At 39.9% G+C, this 21,997-nt stretch overlaps 1 protein-coding gene across 4 annotated transcripts in view; it reads right to left on the bottom strand.

Annotated features, from left to right (window-relative positions):
• kcnab2a (potassium voltage-gated channel subfamily A regulatory beta subunit 2a) overlaps positions 1-21,997 on the bottom strand; it is an 88,064-nt gene that overhangs the window by 24,210 nt on the left and 41,857 nt on the right. For 2 of the 4 annotated variants that reach the window (XM_068314433.1, XM_068314436.1), the window contains exon 1: positions 2,940-3,151. The exons of the other annotated variants lie outside the window; for them this stretch is intronic. In XM_068314433.1, coding sequence (XP_068170534.1) covers positions 2,940-3,151 — 212 coding nt within the window. Of the gene's footprint in view, positions 1-2,939; positions 3,152-21,997 lie in introns of those variants that run through there. 4 annotated transcript variants of the gene reach the window in all.

Consider the following 21,997-nt stretch of genomic DNA (forward strand, 5'->3'; position numbering starts at 1 on the left):
GAGCAGTGTGAAAGAACCCACAATCAACAATGAGTTTCATAAGGATCGTACAATAAAGTGTGTTTTACATTCAATTTACATATGATCCGATTAGTCGACTAATAAAAAGAAAAAAACCGGTGGCTAGTCGACTATCAAAATCATTGTTCGTGGCAACTCTACCCTCATCTCCCTTTGGTTTCATTCACATCTCTTCCAAATTATAAATAGCATTTGCATGGCGCACGTGTCACTGAAACTCACATTGAATTTAGGCTTGTATTGTGATTATTACTATTACCTTCATGAAGTGGAGTAGGGTAAACATGTACAGCTATTGCCAAATTAAATGTGAAGCCTTATGATGTGCTATTGAGACAGCAGTAGTGAGGATGGGTGACGTATTTCCTGAAATCAATGCTGCTTTTAAACTGCCTTTCACACATCAAGCTGCTTTTAGTTTAAAGGTCTTTGGCTTGGAAAACATGAGTTAAAAAGACAAGAGACAAGTTAGTGATTAAAGAATTAACGGCTCAAGAACAAGCAAAACATTTTACATTTTGCTGCAGACCAATACTACATAGAAGTAGTCTTCAACATTTGACCAACAGTCGATTTATGAACATTTGGAGATAAATACAAACGCACACTGCGATATCCGACTACTGCAGTTCCTCTATTTGCCGCAACCCCCGTCAAGCAACCTCGTTGCATTCGCGCATCTCCAACACTCATCTCCCCCTCTTGCGGTGACGATCTCTCCGAGGACAACTCTGTGTCTGACCAACAATAACACCCTCCGGCTCTAAAGGTAAGTCACATGCTCCATGCCGCAATACCGTACAGTGGTTTGTCAAGATCAACAGCTGACTCGGGATGCTGTTGTTGGAGGAGCTTAAAATACTGGTCAAGAGTTCCTTGAAGTGTCTCCTTCTCAAGGATTAATTTATAAGGAACAAATGTTAACCACAAACTAAGCTGAATTTAAAAAAAATGTTTGAATCATAAGTGACACTTAACAGTAAATATTGAAACTTTACGTAAGTATTTTAATATGATTATATTTGTATTCTTATTTATTCTACAGTAACATGATATGTGTTTTGAGCAGTTTTCTGATGATTTTAAGTCCAGTACTTGTGGCAGACAGTTGAGCTAAATAATGCACACTTCATTTTTATTTCTCTTTTAGTTTTTGGCTAAAATGGTGTATAATTGAGAATGACTGAACCCAAAGCCACCTGTATCTGTATTTTATTTTGTCATGTGTTGTTTTTATGGCAAGTTTGTGTTTCTGGTAGGTAATACAGAATCCAGTAATCCCTTGCTTGTTCGCACGTAGATGCATGGCGTCACTGCATAGTCAGTAGTCATGTGATACCACACACACATGCTATTGCTGACAGCAACCGGAAGTGCGCTGCTTTCCAGGGCAGAAAGCAGCGCACTTCCGTGAAAATTCATAGTGTTTTAAACAGTCTACAAGAGGGTGGGAAGAGGTAATAAAGATGGTTAAAATAAGATGGTTTAACATTAGTATGGGGGGGCTTCATAAACATTTAATTACCGTAAATAATAAAATTAATAGTTTGTCGCTATATTCCGCAATTTTGTTTTTCACGGTTAGTTGTGGAATGCTGGATTACTGTAGTACTTTTGAATTTAGAGCAGTAATGACATTTAAATGACCTCAAATGAAAATTATAGATTAACATTGAATAAATAACTTACGAACAATTCAACTTACAAACCTTTTGTAACCAAATGCGTTTGTATGTTGACAACTACCAGTACATGGAAGATTATTACAACAGTCAGTGTTTTTAAACACTATATTGCGATGTTAACTAGAGTAGAATATCCTTGGAAATATGTACTTTTTTTGGTCTTGGTCTGCAGTTGAGAAATGGGGGGAAAGAGACTGCAGGTCATTTGCAAAATCATTCTTGTGAGACTGAATCAATATAAAGCAATATAAAGCAGACACACAGCTTGGTGCAGATGATCATGTACCTTACCAAAGCTAAAAATAATACGAACTAATACCCTTACTGACACTGCCTGCAGATTTTGTGTTCCTCCTCAATTATTCAATTTGTCATTCGCTCTTCTACTCTAACTGCTTCAGTATGCCTTTAAAAGATATTCCATTTCATAATCTGCTTCCTTTATAGGCCCTGTGCAAAAACGACAATGTCTTAAATAATTCACCTCATAAATACAACGCATTTACATCTGAAATAAATGACTTTCAGCGAGTAAAGATTTGTAATTTGTAATAAACTAAAAGCAGTGCATACCTTTCCAATGAATCACCAAGCCAACACACTGTTGTGTGTGCAAAGCAATTATTATGCAAAATATTTGTCTCCATAGCATTCAACAGTGAATAGAGGGATGACCAATACAAAGAAGAGAACTCACATAAAGGAAATTGAGGAATTCTCAATACAAATGATTGTTCGTCAGCAAAAGTTTGACCATTACAGTTTTCTTTGCTGGGCTTTGTTGCTACTCCTACAACGGTTGGGGTGCAAATGACTGACAACCAAATTAATCTGAATTACATTGCACAAAACATGGTTTTAAGATATTTTAGTACCAAGACCTGCTAGGATTTAGCTGTTTTTTTTGCTGTTGGGTTTAGGAAGGATATCAAATCAGTTACTAATCATAATGAAACACTTAGAAAAACCTCTCAGCAATCAGATAGCATTTGCTAATTCTACTGGAATGCATGAGGAAGAGAAACTGGCAAAAATATAACAAGCGGAATATTGATCTTTCTTCCTCATGTCTGATACTGAGTAGAAAATCGTTTGATTAATATTCTACAGCTTTTTTAGCAGGGAAAGAAAATTAAATCAGTTTTTGATTTATTCAATTATTGTTTCGCATTTGGTTTAGTGTTTTTGGATAAACTTTTATAACTACCCATTCACATTTCACACATGTCCTACCTATACTTCATGCCAGTCCTCATGCTTTGCTCGCTGGAGGAAGGCACGCTCTGAACGGAGAGCTGTCCCAGACTACGAGCCACCATCGCCACTGCTCTGAACTTGCTGCGGGTGCCTGTGTTAGGGCTGTTGGCATTCTGTCGGTTTAGCCGGTCCTCTGTGTTGCGGTTCACCGCTCCACGATGGTCTGTGCACACTAATGACACCTGCATCCTGGATTTAGATTCCTCCGAAGACTGTGAGACAGTTCAGTCTTTAGGATGTAGCCACTGATAGAAGCTTCAATGTGCCACTGTATGAAATCACTGCTCAGCCACCAAGTGGCTGACCAGCTCCCAAAGAAAAAAGAGGGGCTAAAAGGCAGAAAGACAGACTGCTGATCAGCTGAAAACAAACTCCACTCAAGGAAAGTTCAAATCCAAAGTTACAGCATCTGTACACCGGATGATGTGGAAAACGAAAAATGCAAATAGTGCAGTCTCCAAAATGCATAAAATTTAAGTCCACAAAAAAATTCTAAAAACATGAAGAATCTAAATTTAAAAATCAGAATCCAAGAAAGCAGCTTGCATAAATTCCCCTCTTTTTGCGTGATTCATCTGGGTGTCCTCCTCTAGCTTTACCATTTAATCAGAGGCTCATGAGAAACTGAAAGATTTAGAGTCAATTTCCTTTTAAAGCTGAGCTCAGTGCTAGAGATAACACCTCTTGCCGCCAAGCTTTAAGAGTGAAAACGCAAAGATCCACACAAAGAGCTGGTGAGAATAATACACAAACACTCACATCAAGGAGGTTTTCATCAACCCTTCTGTATCCGTCTTGGAAGCTGGGTTGGCTGCTGAATATTCTACTGGATGCTACTGCATGTTAGCAAATGGGCAACCTCATATTCACTTCCCTACTCTGACCGATGCCTGTATTAAACTTACATCTGTATGCCTTACTCTCATGAAAGAGAAGGCAAGAGGAAGGGGCTAGAGGGAGAGAGAGAAAGAGTATGAGAGAGAGAGAGAGAGAGAGAGAGAGAGAGAGAGAGAGAGAGAGAGAGAGAGAGAGAGAGAGAGAGAGAGAGAGAGAGAGAGAGAGAGAGAGGTGGGAGGGATGTGCAAAGAAGCTATGAGGAAGAGTATTCAGAGAGCTACAGCAGCATGAGAGAGGAGGGCACTGAAATATGTGCATGCCGCATTTCTCTCAAGAAATTTATAGTTCATGCTTTTCTTCTATATGTTGCCCTCTAGTGTGGTTTAATATGATGTATTCTGTCAGAAGAAAAAGGGAGAAGCTGAAAGCTCACTGGACAGAAATCAGCAATAAGCCCATGGTCCCAGAAAGGGGGCTCTCACATGGGTCTGCTCAGCTGCCCATGAAATATTCATTATGTAACTTTATCTGTGACAATATATGTCCAAGGCAGCGCTGTCACAGACATAACTACAGCGTTTTATCTTTAGTCCTGTAACTAATATTCTGAATGGATAGAAGAAATTACACAATTACACATTTCACAATTTTTTTCTGAACAAATGTGAAACTAAGGGCGCAGCATACAATGTCTGTATTCAATTATATAATATCTGTAATTGCTTGCTAGACATAGATCTGAGGAACAATAAAAGAGCTCAAGTATGTATGAACAGTAAAAACGTGATAATGGTTGGAAGTTGAAAGTAAACACTACAGTAATTGGACTCTATGCAACAGTGACCAGAGATTGAAGAGACAGTAGAAGACACATACGCTTCCAGTAATATAACACTGCAGCTTATCTAAGTGGACCAGCTCATGTGCCAGGCAGATAATTACATGAGATACCATCTGAGCAGTCATGTATAGCAAAGTAGTGGAAGAAGCGACCACCATCAAAGGAATCCAGCAAACAGGCAGTTGCTAACTGACGGCCCTATTCTTGGAGCTATGACCTTTTGCTCTTTGGACTTAAATGAGGTCCTGAGGTTAAGATGGTTTAATTCAACTGAAATGTATTTATATTGTCACACCCTTGACCAAAGGGCAGAGAAGTCATGTGTAAGACAACCTTGTTGAAAGCTGCTTGTACTAACAAAAACAAAACAACTTTAAGAGAAATACTCCATCATTTAAAATGTTGGAAATACACCAATCAAACCAACAGTGGATGCGACATTTAGACAATATCAATGGACTCGTTGTGGGCTATGACTCTTTGTCTGGGTCATGCTGATGGGGAACACATTTCCTCCAACAACTCTGCGTATTTTGATGAAACTAACAGCAAGCTTGTCGGACCTGTCCTCTCTTTACCATGGGGTATGGTCCCTGCTCTCACCACCAGAGATGTGGAAATGTGATGCTGAGCCCCACCCCCAGAAGTCATGACAGGGGGGTGGGGTTGGGCCAGAAACAGGAGAGGCCAACCACACAAGCTCAACTGCACAGACACAATGTTAGTCCTGCCACACCAAGCCAACTTAAAAAGGTTGAGTAAAATCACACAGCTACTTGTGGGAACAAGTCAAACTGAACAATATGGGACTAATTATTTACATATTAAGTCTGTTCTCCAGGATTTTACTCCAACATATGATTCTGCTACTGTTTTAGATGAGTACCAAAACCATGTGATGAACTGATTTCTTGTTGCTAGTTAACTATAAATGTTTTTCAGTAACCCTTTATTTCACTGTATAAGAAAATCTACTTATTTATTGACTGATATGCAATGCAGGTTACTGTAATCAATAGAGACATGGATAATCTGAGCAGCTCATCAATCATCTAAATGAATCCACATATAAAACACATAAAATTCACAACGCACTAGTCAGCATTCATGCACTGCTAGAATTTAAAATGACAATAATTACACAACACAAAATCCACCAAAATTTTTTAATTAGTAAAAACACCAATAGCTATAAACTGCCATGAAAATACATGAACATAGCAACAAATAGTCAATCCAATAAACCGTACTTGACACACTCAGTAAGATCTGATAATTCACAACAAAAACAACTGTCAACTTTCTTCAGATTAATGGACTGGCATGGCTTTCAATCCCTTTGACTAGATGCGGTGAGAAAAACACTGAACAGAAGTACTGCATGAACAGAGGAGACAATTATTAAGGACAACACCTTATCACTGCACCATGACATGCATGGTTCTCTTGAAGAAGATCAGTGAAACCTCATTACATTGCATCTCATTTGTCAGAATTCTGTGACACCTTTTTCAACAGGAGTCCACCTAATGTGTAACAGCCTTGCAGTGCACTTATGTTACTGCTGGAGGGAAGGTCTGTCATTTGTGTGAGATGACGCACCTCCACGTTTGCTTCACTTGTGAACTTTTCACTTACATGACAGCCAGTTGCACCACAGAGGACACGTTTGCCCCTGGCTGGCGACTGAACCAAGAGACAAAGGCAGTGCTGACAAATGTTGACACATTATCTCATTCAGTCTTACATGCACATTTACATCAGGATTTCATTTTCCCTAAGCTGACAATACCGGCCTGAACTATGAGCAGTTTTTCTTCATTTATCATAAACTGCTGTAGGAAATGGATGAAAATCCATGATTTGGGAGTCATAAGATAAATCAGCCGTAAAGAATGCTGATCTAAAAATAAAAAAGTCCGATCTTTACATAATGCCTTAGAGTCCCACTGTCTTCTTCTCCTTTTGGCTTTTCCCTTCAGGGGTCGCCACAGCGAATCAATTGCCTCCATCTAACCCCTGTCTTCTGCATCCTTTTCTCTAACTACCAAGTATCCTTCATGTCCTCTTTCACTACATCCACAAACCTCCTCTTTGGTCTTCCTCTAGGCCTCCTGCCTTGCAGTTCAAAACCAGTGTCCAAACCATTTCAGTGTAGCCTCTCTGACTTTATCTTCAAAACCTCTAACATGTGCTGTCCGTCTGATGTACTCATTCCTGATTCTATCCTTCCTGGTCACTCCAAAAGAGAACCTCAGCATCTTCATCTCTGCTGCCTCCAGCTCTGTCTCCTGTCTTTTCCTCAGTGACACTGTCTCTAGACCAAACAACATTGCTGGTCTCACCACAGTTTTGTACACCTTTCCTTTCATTTTAGCTGGAACTCTATCACACGTGACACTTTTCTCCACCCGTTCCATCCTGACTGTACGTGCTTCTTCTCCTCTTTTCCACACTCTCCATTGCTCTGGACTGTTGACCCTAAGTACTTAAAATCCTCCACCTTCTTGATCTCTTCTCCCTGTAAACTCACTCTTCCACTTGGGTCCCTCTCATTGACACACAAGTACTCTGTTTTACTACGGCTAACCTTAATTCCTCTCCTTTCCAAGACAAACCTTCCACCTCTCTAGTCCTCATACACATCCTGCATCACTTAAACATACTTCTCTGCCACTCCAGACTTCCTCATACAATACCACAGTTCCTCCCTGTCATAAGCTTTCTCCATATCTACAAAAACACAATGCAGCTCCCTCCTGCCTTCTCTGTACTTCTCGATCAACATCCGCAAACCAAATACTGTATCTGTAGTACTCTTGTTGGCAAACTATACTGCTGCTCACAAATGCTCACTTCTGCCCTTAGTCCAGCTTCAACTACTCTTTCCCATAACTTCATTGCATGGCTCATCAGCTTTATTCCTCTGTAGTTACCAAAACTCTCTACATCTTCCTTGTTCTTAAAAATGGGCACCAGCACACTTCTCTATTCCTCAGGCATCTTCTCACTATCTAAGATCCTGTTGAACAACCCACTCAGAAACTCTACTGCCACCTCTCCTAGACACTTCCATACCTCCACAGGTTTATCATCAGGACCAAGTGCCTTTCCACTCTTCAATGCCCTCCTCACTTCATCCTGACTAACCTTTGCTACTTCCTGGTCCACACGAGCTACCTCTCCTAGTCTTTGTTCTCTCTCATTTTCCTCATTCATCAACTCCTCAAAGTACTCTTTCCATCTTCCCATCACACTACTGGCACCTGCCAATACACTTCCATCCCATCACTTCCATCATGTCAACCAACTCTCTACCTTTTCCTGTCCTAGTTCCAACATTCAACGTTCCTACTCTCAGTCCTATAGTCTTCGCGTTCCTCTTCTCTCGCTTCCTACAAACACACTTTCCTCCTCTCCTTCTTTGACCAACAGTACTCCAATTTCCACCGGCACCCTGTAGGCGAACAGCACCGATGGCGGTCAAGGTTAACCCGGACCTCGACCGATCCGATATGGTCATAGTCAAGTCATAGATTTGATTCACATGTTTGATTTGGCAGAAGTTTTACGCCGGATGCCCTTCCTGACACAACCCTCTGTATTTATCTGGGCTTGGGACTGGCACAATAAGACACTAGCTTGTGCCCTATTGTGGCTACTGTAAAATAGATAGTGACACAGTGGTTACGCTTTTAGGCATTTGATTAATTTGGAATTTTCTCAACACAGTGCAGTCGTACAATAATAAGTATTTTTTTTATAATTGCAAAGGAAAAAAAAAAGAACGACATCTGAAAAATAAACCTGTTCTCACTGTTACTGCTGGTTTCAGTAGCTTGTTACTGGATACCAAAGCTTAATAAATTTTATTGGCAAGAAAAAGAATCCATCTCCTCCTACTTCATATTATCACAAAGCTCCACCATATGTTTTGGCCCTTTTTTTTTCCGTCTTTATTAAGTACCTGATTCATGACTACCTAAAATTCATCTGAGCTGTTAAAATCTCTGTCAGACACTCAATCACTGGTTGAATGCACAGCGCTGATAGGGCCCTATTCTTCATTCAACATGCGGGGGAGGAAAAGGAGAGATAGCAGAATATTTGTGGTTCTCGGATCACAACCACAAAATCAAATACAGTTAATATAAATGACACCTTTCATTTTCAACCTTGTAAAATATACACAGCAAAAAACTAAAACAAAATATCCAGATTCGCAAGGGCTAACAGCTTTACACACAACCAACCAACCGTAAAAATAGGACACAGAAAGGTTGGCCACTTATGGATAATTCTACATCCCCTCCTGTCAATAGCCGAAGACAAATCTTCAGAACACAAACGCTGACACAATTAAAATCATTGGCGTTCCCCTGCTCATTCTTGCAGTCCCAATCAGAAAGAAGCTTTGGAAATCAATAATACCATATAATGAGGCCTCAGTAGTCCATCTTAGCAAACCATTGTGTTCCAAACCACAGCCTCCATAGTGCAGCTGAGGGCCACAGAGGCAGAGCAAGAGAAGACAACAAATGGTCGGAACTACCCCGACCACTGAGGTACAAAGGGGTACCATCACGGGCAATGTTCTTTTAATACTACAGCATATTGTAGTAAAATTAGGCGTTGGCATTTAAAAATAATTTCTAAGATGTATACAACACAATACTATCAACACTCAACAAAATAAGTCCAACGTGATTTTTTCACACCACTAAAGACTTTCACATGTGTTACTGCAAAGTGACCCAAGGGTGAAAACGATGTATACCAGTGGAACCAACCACTGAATGGCAGAGTGAAAGTTTGGAATGGCCTTGTCTGTTTGACCATGAACTGCACTGAGATGCTGCACCAGGACCCGAAAAAAACCTCCAGTCTGGCTGCGTTAAAGCAGCTCTGTAAGGAAGATTGGGCCTGACTGAGACATCAGGAACTGATGTCCAGTTATCAGACGTTGGTTGTAGTGGCACTAGTTTCACATAATTACAACCATATCAAGAAATGCCACATTCTGAAAACATCACAGTCTACAGAACTTCAGAAAATAACTGAGGAAGAAAAATGTAATTTATGTAAATAAGGATATCAGTTGAAGTGCAGCTCGCTGAAAAGGCAGACAAAGCAGATAGCGTTGTGGTGATGAGGAATACTTAACTCATTTTATGATTGACATTTAGACAAAAATGAGCCAAAGTAAGTAATGGATAGAAAGATAAACTACTTGTTTTAGCCAGTTACGTTCATCTGGTGAATAGTTATTGATACTAGTCATTTAGCTTTTGGATAAACTTTTCACCTACCTAAACTTAAAACTTGCATTTTACTTTTGCTCAAATTGCTTTGTTTTACATTAAAGCCTGAAGATGTGGGACTTCAGCAGGACTGGGTTCAATGCTTCTTCACATCGCAGTACCTGCATCAAGCTGTGATTACAATGTTTGAAGTTATTTCAGCCTGACCTATTTGGTAGATAGTTTAGTAGATTCCAGCTTTCTATAGGTTTCTGTAGGGACTACAACAGAGATACTTCTATAGATTCAATCGAAATCTGCTAGCCAGCTGTTCAATAAAGGTTTAAGTTCGACTTACCAAGGGTTTAATTGAACAGCATTAGTGAGGATCTGAGTAACTAAGTGAAAATGATGGCTGATCTAAGATGGGGTAATGAGGTTTGAGAGTGTGTGCATCTCTGCGAGTGGGTGAAAAGGCTTAAGAGCGTTAATGGAAAGTGATGTGTGGTCAGACAGATTGACAGTGTTGATCGACAGATGTGGTAATCCTTCTCTAATGCACCCTGAGGCTGTGTCTAAACATTTGGAATGGTTGACATCACAGTTTCATCACTGTAATGAGGATGTAATTAACTGAAGCAAAAGACATGGCAGGATATTTTGTCTGTAGATAATCTTAGCATGGATTCTTTGTTTTTTTGTCTAGAGTTTCATTCTACAAATCAATGGCTACTAACTGCTGATCTGAATGACTTCAACCGTACAAAATAAATTTACATAAAGGTCTTAAGAATAGAGAAAATTGGGTTTAGCTAATGCTAAATACAATCTAAGTGATTCTGCACATTCCTGAGGAAAGAAAACCGTCAAAGGGGACAGAGGTCACATCTGTGAGCAGTGAGTACAGCAATTCTTAACCCTCCAGTGAACATGACAGATTCCCAGCAGACAGCAGGGCTCAGGAGGAGATGTCGTTTCAGCTGTCCCCGCTGACTTGATTTATGATAGCTGAGACAATCAAAAAATAGAGGACAGAAAATCCCTCTTCTTATGCAATATAAAGCCCTTGTTACGTCTTTTTGCATTACCCACGGAGACCATAATAAACAAAATCCTGTAGGATTTCAAACATGAGAAAGAGTGAGTTTAGAAGAAGAGGAAGAAGTATACTTTATTTATCCCCACAGGGAAATTACACAGTCACTCAATACATGCTGTTGTGTTAGTTCTTTTTAACAATCAATGTATACACAGGCCCCCTGAACACAGCACACAAAGGGGCCTGCAAGCATGCAGTTAGTACACATCAAACAACACACATCAGGGAGGCAGAGTGACAGGCAGCGGCTTCTGGAACGCGCCCCAATTGAGCAGCTTGTGGGGGGGGACGGGGCCTTGCTCAAGGGCACCTCGGCAGCGGCTGGGAGGTGAGCTGACGCCTCCCACCGTCGGCTCACACTCCTGGTGGCATCCTGGCGGGAGCGGGATTCGATCCACCGATGGTTGGGGCGATCTGTCTACAAGACGTCTGCTCTACCGCTGAGCCACTGCCGCCACTCCACATTTATAAGGTTGATGATTTAAAGGGTAAACTGCAGTGTATATATACATATCCCTACATATATATATTTGAATAAGCTCACTTGAAAACCTCACGCTGTCACGCTTCCGGCGTCTACCCGGAAGTTCGGAAGTTCCGGTCTTCACATTTGTCCATGTCTCTCACTTACGGAGCCATTTTGGCTTTGTCAAACATAGCTGTTTATATTCTTTGTGACAGACCTCACAAGGTCGTGTGTCGAACCCCGATGCTTTATTCACCAGGACCGAACTCACGAAGCCGGCGTCTACCCGGATGGCTGGACTGTAACGCCGAAGCTGCCGTAGTCTTCGCGTTCGTCCCTCCCACACACACGGAGCCATTACGGCTTCGTCCGAAAAAGCGGTTTGTTTTCCTTTGACGAAGAAGAAGAAAAAAAGAAAACAAAGTGATATTACAATTCTATCGTGGAATTTCCACGGGTTTCCCATTAGTTATATAAACACACACACGTATGCAGTGCACCCTTGCGCGATTGCGCATCAACGATTGTGACTCCACCTCATCGCGGATTTTTGGTCAGCAGTCCCCTGATACCATACGCGCATGCTATTGGCTGACGGCATCCGGAAGTGCGCTCGTTCCGTCAGTCTTATACTTTTGTGAGACACAAAAGTGCTTTAAATAGTCAATAAGAGTGTGGGATGAGGTAGTACCGATAGAAGGTGGCTTAATATCAGTATGGGGAGGGTTCATAAACATTTAAATTACTGTAAATAGTAAGATGAATAGGTTTTTGCTCAATCGTGGAATTTTTTAATCGCGTGTGGTTCCTGGAACTCATTAACCGTGAGTACCAAGGGTGCACGTATATACATAAATATATGCTGGCCATTACAAAATAGCAGAAAGCTTGCAGTCATGTCAGGGATTCAACTCTGCCAGTGTAACAAGGTGTTCTCACACCCTCTGCAGCCGTGAGCCACACAGTCGCCGTTTAATCTGAAGGAGGGAGTGAAAAGAGGAACCAGAGTAATCTGTCATGGTCAATGGATGAGCCTCCTGACTGCCTCTGCGTATTTGTCATAGTTAAGGAAAGTATTTACAGAGAAGTGTTGCTAGGCAGAAATTTTAATACTATACTCATTTCAGCATATAGACACTGATTCAAGCACTTGGAATCCCATCATCTATTATTTAAATGTGCTTTAAGAAACCTGAGACGAGGGATTAGTGAAGGGACTTGGTCCATAACCTAGCATTAGAAAATAAATTAAGGTATGATAACCAATTAATTCAACACTATAAAGAAATAGTCACTATAAAGATATAATGATGACTATTACATTTTCTTTAGAAATGTGATTTATAAACCAGTCTCCTCTCCTACATGTTACTTAAAAGTAATACATTTTTACATTAAAATGGAATCACCAATAGCAAAAATTTACATGTTAAAGTCAATGTTCTATTGCTTTATATCACTCGAACATTTTCCTCCGATGTTTTTGACATGTGAGTGTGGAACAAAAGGGGTTAAACCACGTTTATGAAAAGGACGGTTATTATTTCTCAGCCTAATTCTGTGTCCCTGTATGACCCTTACCACTATTACATATGGACTCAAAGCTCTTTAATGCTCTATGAAGTGGTCAGACAGCTGTTAGTAAATCCCTGACCTTGACCTTGTGAATGGTCAGTCTCAAACCCTTTTCCTGATGGTCCTACCCACATGTCCTAATCTTGTCTCAGTCCCAAACACTATGACAAGTTCAAATAACAGGAACTGAAAGGACATGTAAGGCCAAATGCAATTAACATGAATGCTGCACCTTACCAGCAAAAGTCAAGAATGTGATTAAAAGACAAGGAAAAGGAATATTTGTACAAAGAAACTGGGTCAAACTGTTGTTTGAAAGAAACAGATTCAGCCAAAATGCATTCAGTGTGCCATCAGTGATTGAGGCTGCATTCAGACCCCAGGCAAATCGGATTCCAGTAAGATTTCCTTCCACATCCAATTTTTAGCACTGACTGTCCACACTGTTTTTAGCAAGTGTCCAAATGGGATGTTGCTCTGTTCAGACTGGGCCACGTTATTGTCCGATCTGACAGATTACCATAGCAACAACGTTGGGGCAGAGGTGTTGTCCACGCTCCGAATTGGCTCTTGCGTTGCGTAGAGCAATGTCAATGGGCAGTCAAATAAATCTGATCAGTATGTTTGGAGCTGTTCAGACGCAGACGCGATTTGAAACTACTTCCCAAAAATGATTCCAATCAGTCTCGCAAGAATGGGATTTCATGTGGTATGTGACTGTTCAGACTACAAGAGACATCCACTTTCAATCTGGATGGGCAAAAAATCGGATTTTGGCTGCCAGACTGAACGCAGCCTAAGACAGTTCATAAAAGATGATAAATATTTTGAAAAGGGAAAAACAGAGCTTCCAATCAATATAATGAAGACGTAAGTTAAAAAAAAACAAGATTTGATTTAATACTTTGTGGTACAACAATCCTTGCATCAGAGGTAGCATGTTTTGCTCTATTTCTCAAAGATAAGGAGACGTGTGAAATTAAAAACTTCAATCAATTTGCACGAATGGGAAAATTACACAAATTTACTAAACACCGAACATTCCCACTTCACTGGGATGCCTTCCACTTGTGAAAAAAAGAAAAAAACCAAAAACTTTTCTAATCCTAGCCTCATCTCACAATTTAAATATATTTGATGTTTCTGGAGGGCCTACTGTTATTTATGCAAATACAAACGATGAGATAAAATAAATCTACAAACATGTTCCAATGATACAGAATATCCTTGTGCTCAATGAGAGGCCCAAGGACAACTTTACAGCAAAACTTCAAATTATATTCACAGATTTAATCTGACAGTTCCGGAAATGTGTGCTGAATGTTGTTAAGTAACAACTTTATGGGATCCAAAGTGACAATGGCACAATTCTAAAGCCTGAGTGTCTTAAAAGCTGAGGACAATGGAGAGGGCCTCCTACGTCCTGTCACTATTGGGTATTCATAAAGTAAGAGTATTTTCCCCTGCAGCCTCCAGTGACACGCACACACGCACACACACACACACACACACACACACACACACACACACACACACACACACACACACACACATAAACACACACACACACACACACGTTCCTGCAATGATTCTGCAGTAAGATGAAGCAGAACAGGTATATTCGTACAGTTTGTGTGTGAATATAAACAGCAGGGATATGATACCAAATATGATATTAAATTCTACAGTGTCAAAAAAGGCAAAAACAAATTATTAAAGAGCTGAAATGCAGTAAATAAGTGATCAACAATTGTAATAGTGAGGAACAGGAGAGGCCACCACTGGAATAAACCCCTACACCACATCTGTCCCTCCTCTGATAAAGATAAACCATGTCCAGTACAGCAGCTCTCATCAGAGACTGAGAAAGTGAGGTACAGCAGTGGATGAACACAGGTTAAGTTGCAGTCCATTCAGCTGCATCCAGCTGCAGCTGTATAAATGAGTCTGTGGCTAAATTTAGCTCTGGAGTAGGGGATTGCCTGAAGAAAAACGTCACAGTGGCCCGCGCTGATACATGTGCTCTAGAGCTGCTGAGATTGAGATTAAATACATAACAGAGCAGATGTGTGTCTTTTTCAAGAGGTTTGTTTGTGTTCATAAGTGGGATATAGGGCAAAGAGTGAGGAATGGTTTCAGTTTGTGAGATAAAGAGACAAATTTTAACATGTTAAATAAACATATTTGAATGATGATTTGAAGCAGAAGCAATGAACTTAAAATAATAGCAAGGCAGCACTCACATGGCCGCCACCTAAAGTAGCTAATTTTCCCCATTATGTCAATGTGCCTAAAAACAAAGGCTCTATGATTGCTTGACCCTCATAATGAAAATCCACTCTTAGAATATAAAATATCAATTTGACAGTCATTAAAGAATCCAATATTAATAATCTCTGCAGCATCTAAATCAGTACCCTTTATGGTGCTTCAGACTGAAGGATCACAGTTGTCTTTACAGACAGTCAGTCTTCAATCATCTAAATTTGTTTATCATTTTTTGAGTAATCTTGCTTAAAGTTAGCCAGACAAATAGAGTTTAAGTGTAGGACAAAAAAAAATGATTCATTGTATTCAATTTAGACATTTGACATGTTTGTGCTCAGTTACCATAAAAGACCATTTACACCATCTAGTGGAAATCAGGTGCTATCAAAAACAACTTCTCAAAAGGGATTAAAATAATGTATATATACACATACACCTTTTCTTATTTTACTAACTGTCTATCCTGTTTAGGGTTGCAGGATGGGCTGGAGCCTGTCCCTGCTGACATTGACCAGGAGGCCCTGGATAAGTTGACAGTTTATCACACGGCTACATGAAACACACACTATCTGTCTCACTCACATTCAATGTCTATTAGCAATTCTGTGAATGACGTCAATGGGACTTAGAGAAAAAGCTCCAAGACCTTTCATCTCTCATCCAAAACTCTTCTTCAGTTGTTGACTGTACATGCACGAGCTTTCCTGACACCTAGTGGCAAAACTTCAATTAAGGCATCACTAACCCTATTTAAACATGGCACCAATTGGAATTTTTCTAATAAATGTTATAAAGCCATTTTATAAATGTCAGCTAAAAATGGGGTAAAATAACTTTTTTCAAAGGATCCTAGATATCATGTTTCCACCTGGACAATAAGTCTTATACAAAGAGCTGGAAAGCTACATTGTACATTAAGGAACAGATTATGGTCAAACATAGATTTAAATGTAGAAGGCCTAAGTGGAAGGCATTACTATGTCCATTAGTGTTAAGTCACTCTTGAAATCTATATTTCTCCAGTCTAACTCTATATAGCTCACACAGGAGACTTCCTGTTTCACATCACTAATCTACAGGCTCCTTCACTGCTGCACATATCCTTCACAAAAAGGGATAGTTTTCCAGCGTCATTGTAGCCCTGTGCAGTAGGACCATTTTGTTGCAAGGACAACATAATAGAAACAGATCAATAATTTTTCTTAACTTGAATTACAGAGCAGTTATTATCACATTCAACCAAGTATTTCAAAGCTGGACAATGGCTTCTGACCACTGATACACATGGGCTAGTACATGATAATTAAAGACTACTATCATATTAATCGTACTAATTTATGTGGGAAAATAAAACTTGATATTTTCTTGTGATGTAAAATACCATCAGAAAAGTAAAACTGAAATAAAAGCATATGTAAAGAGAAAGCCAGGGAGTCTAAAGGGAGATGAAACTTTAATAGAACCTTATTTGCCTGTGTTTGTTGGAAAAGATGATGGCAGTGCCAAGAATTGTTAAATGCATCTCAGTAGCAAAGCTGGCTTGTCTTCCTGACAACACATTTAAAATAATGATGAGTGCAAGTCAGAGGTTGCATGTTCTTGCTGACCCAGTTCCACTACTAATTACAGGATTGTGGGTGATCCCGATCCTGGCAGGATTGCCTCCATTAGATGAGCTGATACTCTGGTAGTAAACCAATACAAATAATTACACATGACTCAACCCCCCACCCTAAATAAATAATTAACACTTAAATTTTTCGAACAGCTTTTGTGTTAATGATAACAGGAGACACTATGACGTAAGTGAAGAATTACACATGCACTTTTATATAATATTCATCCAGCTTTCACCATGCACCCCCACCTCCATGAGTGAATGACTAGGCTTTACAAAACAGGGAGGCAGCTAAGGTCAACATGGTGTAATGGTGGTGGAGACATATAACGTTGCCTGTAAGTGATAGTAAATCTTGTTTAATCCTGGAAATGGCAACAACAGACGAACGTACAGTGTTCTAGTCACTGGTCGCACTCAGAAACAACAGCAGCCTGGCCTGTATGTGATGAATGTCCTCCACAAAAACATCAGGCTAGCAGAACTTATTGGAAACCCAACAGCTGATAAGCCTGCTGCAATGGCTTAGAAGCACTACATAAAGTAGCCCATGAATCTATGGGTTGATGGTGAAGGGAAAATGAGAAAAAGTTTCAAATTTCATTCCTTTTTCATGACTGGCAGCACATGAAAAAGTACTCGAAACACGCTAATGATTACTTTATAAAGACATACTGTATAATGACCAGTGTCATACTGTTCAGCAACACTCATGTGACTGGGTATTTCCAAAGAGAGAAAATTGTTCTATCAGCTTCAATGGACAGAACTATTTCAAAAAACAGGAACACCTATTCAGAGAAGGAGAGACCATCTCTATGATGAAGGGGAAGAGGATAATATAGTTTGAGTGAGATGTTACAGGCCAGGTAACTGCTTAAGGAGCAGTCTGTCTGTCACGTGTAGTTGGGGAAGTAGTGGATCAACCTAGATGGTATGAATAAGACGTGGGTGCTGGTACCCTTATGAGTGCATGACAGTGAAACTGAAATTTAAACGCAAGAGGGATAATATTTTTCTTCATCTGTTTCCAATTAGAGATAACAACAAAGACCTTTGATATCTGACCTCACTTGACCACAGAGCTGCTCTCACCTGCTGCTTCTCAGTGCCTCTCTCTTTCCAAGAGTACAAGTCACCGTCAAGCTCTGTCTCTGTCTTACCTGTACTTCATGCCCGTCTGATAGGACACACACTCTTCCAGCGCCAGGCCGTTCATCTTCAGAAAATCTTCCATGTTCTTAATCTGAGCAGCAACTCTCTGTTCTCGGAGTCTCTGCAGCTCAGCCTGGTCATGCGGCCTTGCCGGTGGCTGGTTGAGCCCTTGGTCTGAGTGGTAGCGGTTGATCCCGCTCCGGATGCTCTCGCTGTACGTCATAGACAGCATCTTGCCACTGCCACTGCTGCTGCTCTTCCGAACACCAGTGCCTGGCACTGCCGGTTTAGGTATCTGCAGGTTTTCAGGAGGACAATAACTGGACTTGCGTCTGCCTGGAGGCCCTTGGGGGCCTCCAGCATACCCTCCTGCAAACATACCACCCCCTCTAAGTTTCCTTCTCGTGATACAAAAACGACTCGTGCAATGAAGAATCAAGTAAGGACATGAAGGACGCAAAGAGCGGCAGGACACAGCCAACTCCTTAAATAGCACCTGCTCCCATTAAAAAAAAAAGCTCTCCTGCTTGGGGCAACACACCGCCATGCATCCTGTAATCAGAGTCGCACGACATAACCCCGCACCACCCTCTCTTGTCAGGTACAATGGCAGGGTTACACTGATAGGGAGCATTCAGGTAACTTCTTGTGATTAAAGAGAAGGACCAAAGAGGCTGCATGCCATCTGCAAACAAGGGCATTTAAACATGCACCATTCAAGAGGAAGGGATCGCATTCTTGAGACAACTTTATTTTGACAGCAGTGAGAGGGAGAGTCATGACGGAATAGCCGATTATATAATTTAAATGGGTCCCACAAAGAGGTACTACAAGTTGATTTGTTCTGAAAGACACAGATGGACACAACAGCTATACATTGTATGATGTGTATTTACTGAGGTGATTAATGTGGGGATTTAATTTCAAATTCACGGAGAACCAATCATCTCCCTTTTCTAAGTTACTGCTTTTACCAGTATGTCCATTTTATGCAAGCCTATTATTTTTTGGGTTATTTAGTCTTTCAAATATTCAGATCCACAAGAAAGTACTGTACTGAATGTAATCACATGAAAGCTGCAGGCCATCAACTAATACTGCAGGAATGAAGAGGTCGTTCTAAAATAACATATAAGTACCGTAGATACTTTTTACCCTATTGCCTGAAGGGTAGTTTATCCATTGAAATTATTTTAGTGTGTTGTTGAATTTTGGAGATTAAATTTAGCCATTTCTGTTGAACATTAGGGAGCCAGATGGCACTTCAAGAAAAGTACAAACAGATTTAATTGAAACCCTCAGCCATGCCAGAAATTATGAACTACTGAGTCCTGTGACCCGCTGCGGTTCGAAAAAGCGGAAGAAAATGGATGGATGGATGAGTCAAGAAGATCCACAGAATGATTCGCTCTCTGCAGAAGAACACTGAATCACTGCATGGGAGGACAGGGCCAGTGGTGGATGAGAGGCGTCTGCTTGTGACAGATTGTAAATGTCAACTTTTGGCTAACATGTTTGGCAGATTAGTTCTTTTTACTAGAATTTCCTTCTGCGTAATGATTTTCGCTAGAAAGTAAATAGTTCCATCATGAAATCAAGATCTGTGAATTATTTAAAGTTAGTGGTTGATTTCAGGAAAGAGACATTGATGTCAAGCTTCTCAAACAATGTTACTGGTTGTTGTGGTTTTTTTCATGGTGCTTTGTGAAATAAGTGATAACTAGTTAAATTATATTCATGAGAGACTCCGTACATCCAAAACTAAAGCCACACCAAATAAAGCACATCTACAGATTTTTCATGTCAGTAAATGTTCATCACAACTTACAGAGTAAATCTAACAGTCTTAAGAACATCTTTATGACTGAGGCCCAAAGAAACCAGAGAATTAATAAAGTTGACTAAAAAAAGAACATATAACATAACACAGTGCAAGCATTTCTCAAATAAAATACATTTTTAGTAAACAAAATAACTATAAAACATCAACAAAATGTGAAAGGTTAACTCTGAAAGCACTGTTTAAATTACGGTGTGATCACTGGGATGATATGATTTCATTTGGACGAAAGATGTTGTGGTCCTAGTCAAGACATCATTTTACCTCTTTTGCAAACAATAAGCTTAACTATAATGAATATTATGAGTTCTCTTCCAACCATTACAAACTAGGTGTAGATGAATGGACAACACCAAGTTTCTGTAAACAGGCTACAAACCAAAGAGGAGACTGGTATCACACTGTCTATACGATGTTATGTCAGAGTAAAATATTTTTAGCGTACAATCGGTTACTTTTTGCAGAATTTTTAGTGCATCTCCATCAAGGTTGTTTTCTTGTCTAGCCTCACCTGCAGAGTCTACTAAAGTTAGTCTAAATATGACTTTTAGAAAAAAAGACAAAAAGTTCAGATCTTCAAAAAAAGTAAATACATTTAAAAAATAAATACATTTAGCTGTTTATGAATTTTACAAAACAATGACCAAGAATGAAGAAACATCCCAGAACAGTCTTCTTTAGTCTTATCACATCAAAGCACAGGCAACATCACATACAGAAGACCTTCTATAGACTTACTAAATAAAGATACAACTCACATTTTATACCATAACCATTACCCTGAAAAAGAAACGCTTTCCCTTCAATGTCCCTTCCAGCCCCTTCTCTAGGTGCACTATTAGAATAATGTCTATTTTAATGGTAAGATGAAATATAAAATAAGCTCTAATGATATAAAACATTAACAGCACTTTGCCTCTGACCAGATGACAACTGACCAGATGACATCAAAAGTCTATTACAAACTATAGTAATCTAACAGTAAACAGACTCCTCTTGTCCTCAATAAAACATAGCAAATAAAGTCCAGAACTCCAACAATATCTGTTCAGAATTCCAACATAGAATTAAAAAGTCAACGCCACTGACATCACTACGTTGTGAAATAATTTGGATATTGCTCATAAATTTTCTATTAATTTCAAATATTCCAAAAATCTTCTCCCAAACAGCTGTTTTCCCCACAAAAATACTGAGGGAATACTGGTAAGTATAGTAGGATGCTTCACACTGGGCAGCATGCTTCTATAAATCCGCAGACATACCTCGTCTTTCTGTCAACATACACACAAACATTCTGATGTGGACCTGAGTACAAATCTGCTCTCGAACTCACCCGGTTTCTTGGGGGTCGGCTCATGAGCGAGCTTGCGGGGTGTCCGTCTGCTCTTATAAACACACACTGCAGACCAAGATGAAGATGGTCCACCCAAACTGGGAGTGTCTAACTAGGAAATGTCTAAACCAATTAGTGTATAATAGAGTGCATCCCTTCCCTTCCCTGACCACTTGGACTTTACTTTATCCCCACAACCACCACCTCTCCTCCTCCCCTCCCTGTGAGATCACATGGAAGAAATCCATTTATGTCGTTTAGTGGCCCGTCTTGTTTCTGCTACCCACAGCAAATAATATCAGCCTTGAATTATTCACAATGCTTTTGCACTAAAAGCCTCCAATTGTTGTTCCACAGGAAAGAATACTTAAAGATGGACAATAATGTGGGTGTTTGGTGTGCACATGACATACACAGGGTGAAACAAACGGCACACACTCACACAGAAAAAACCACAACAATTAAATACGCCTTAAAGCATTAGGTTAGAATCGGACTCTCTCTTTATGACAAAGTGTCACACACCTGTATAAAGATTATTGAAAAATATTAACGGATACCAACACGTCAACAAACATTCACTGAAAACACAAAATGGCCTCTTGTCTTTTTGATGGGACAGAACCATCTCTCTGGGATTTCTACAAGGTTCACACAACCGCAAAAATGTTTAAAATATGAATAACTGTCTAATTCTATCAGGAAACAGTCCATAGTATAAAGGTTAAAACCCCTGCATGGTTTTACTCATGCATCTGA

The sequence above is a fragment of the Antennarius striatus genome, chromosome 5 (genome assembly GCF_040054535.1).
Source record: "Antennarius striatus isolate MH-2024 chromosome 5, ASM4005453v1, whole genome shotgun sequence".
Taxonomy (NCBI): Eukaryota; Metazoa; Chordata; class Actinopteri; order Lophiiformes; family Antennariidae; genus Antennarius; species Antennarius striatus.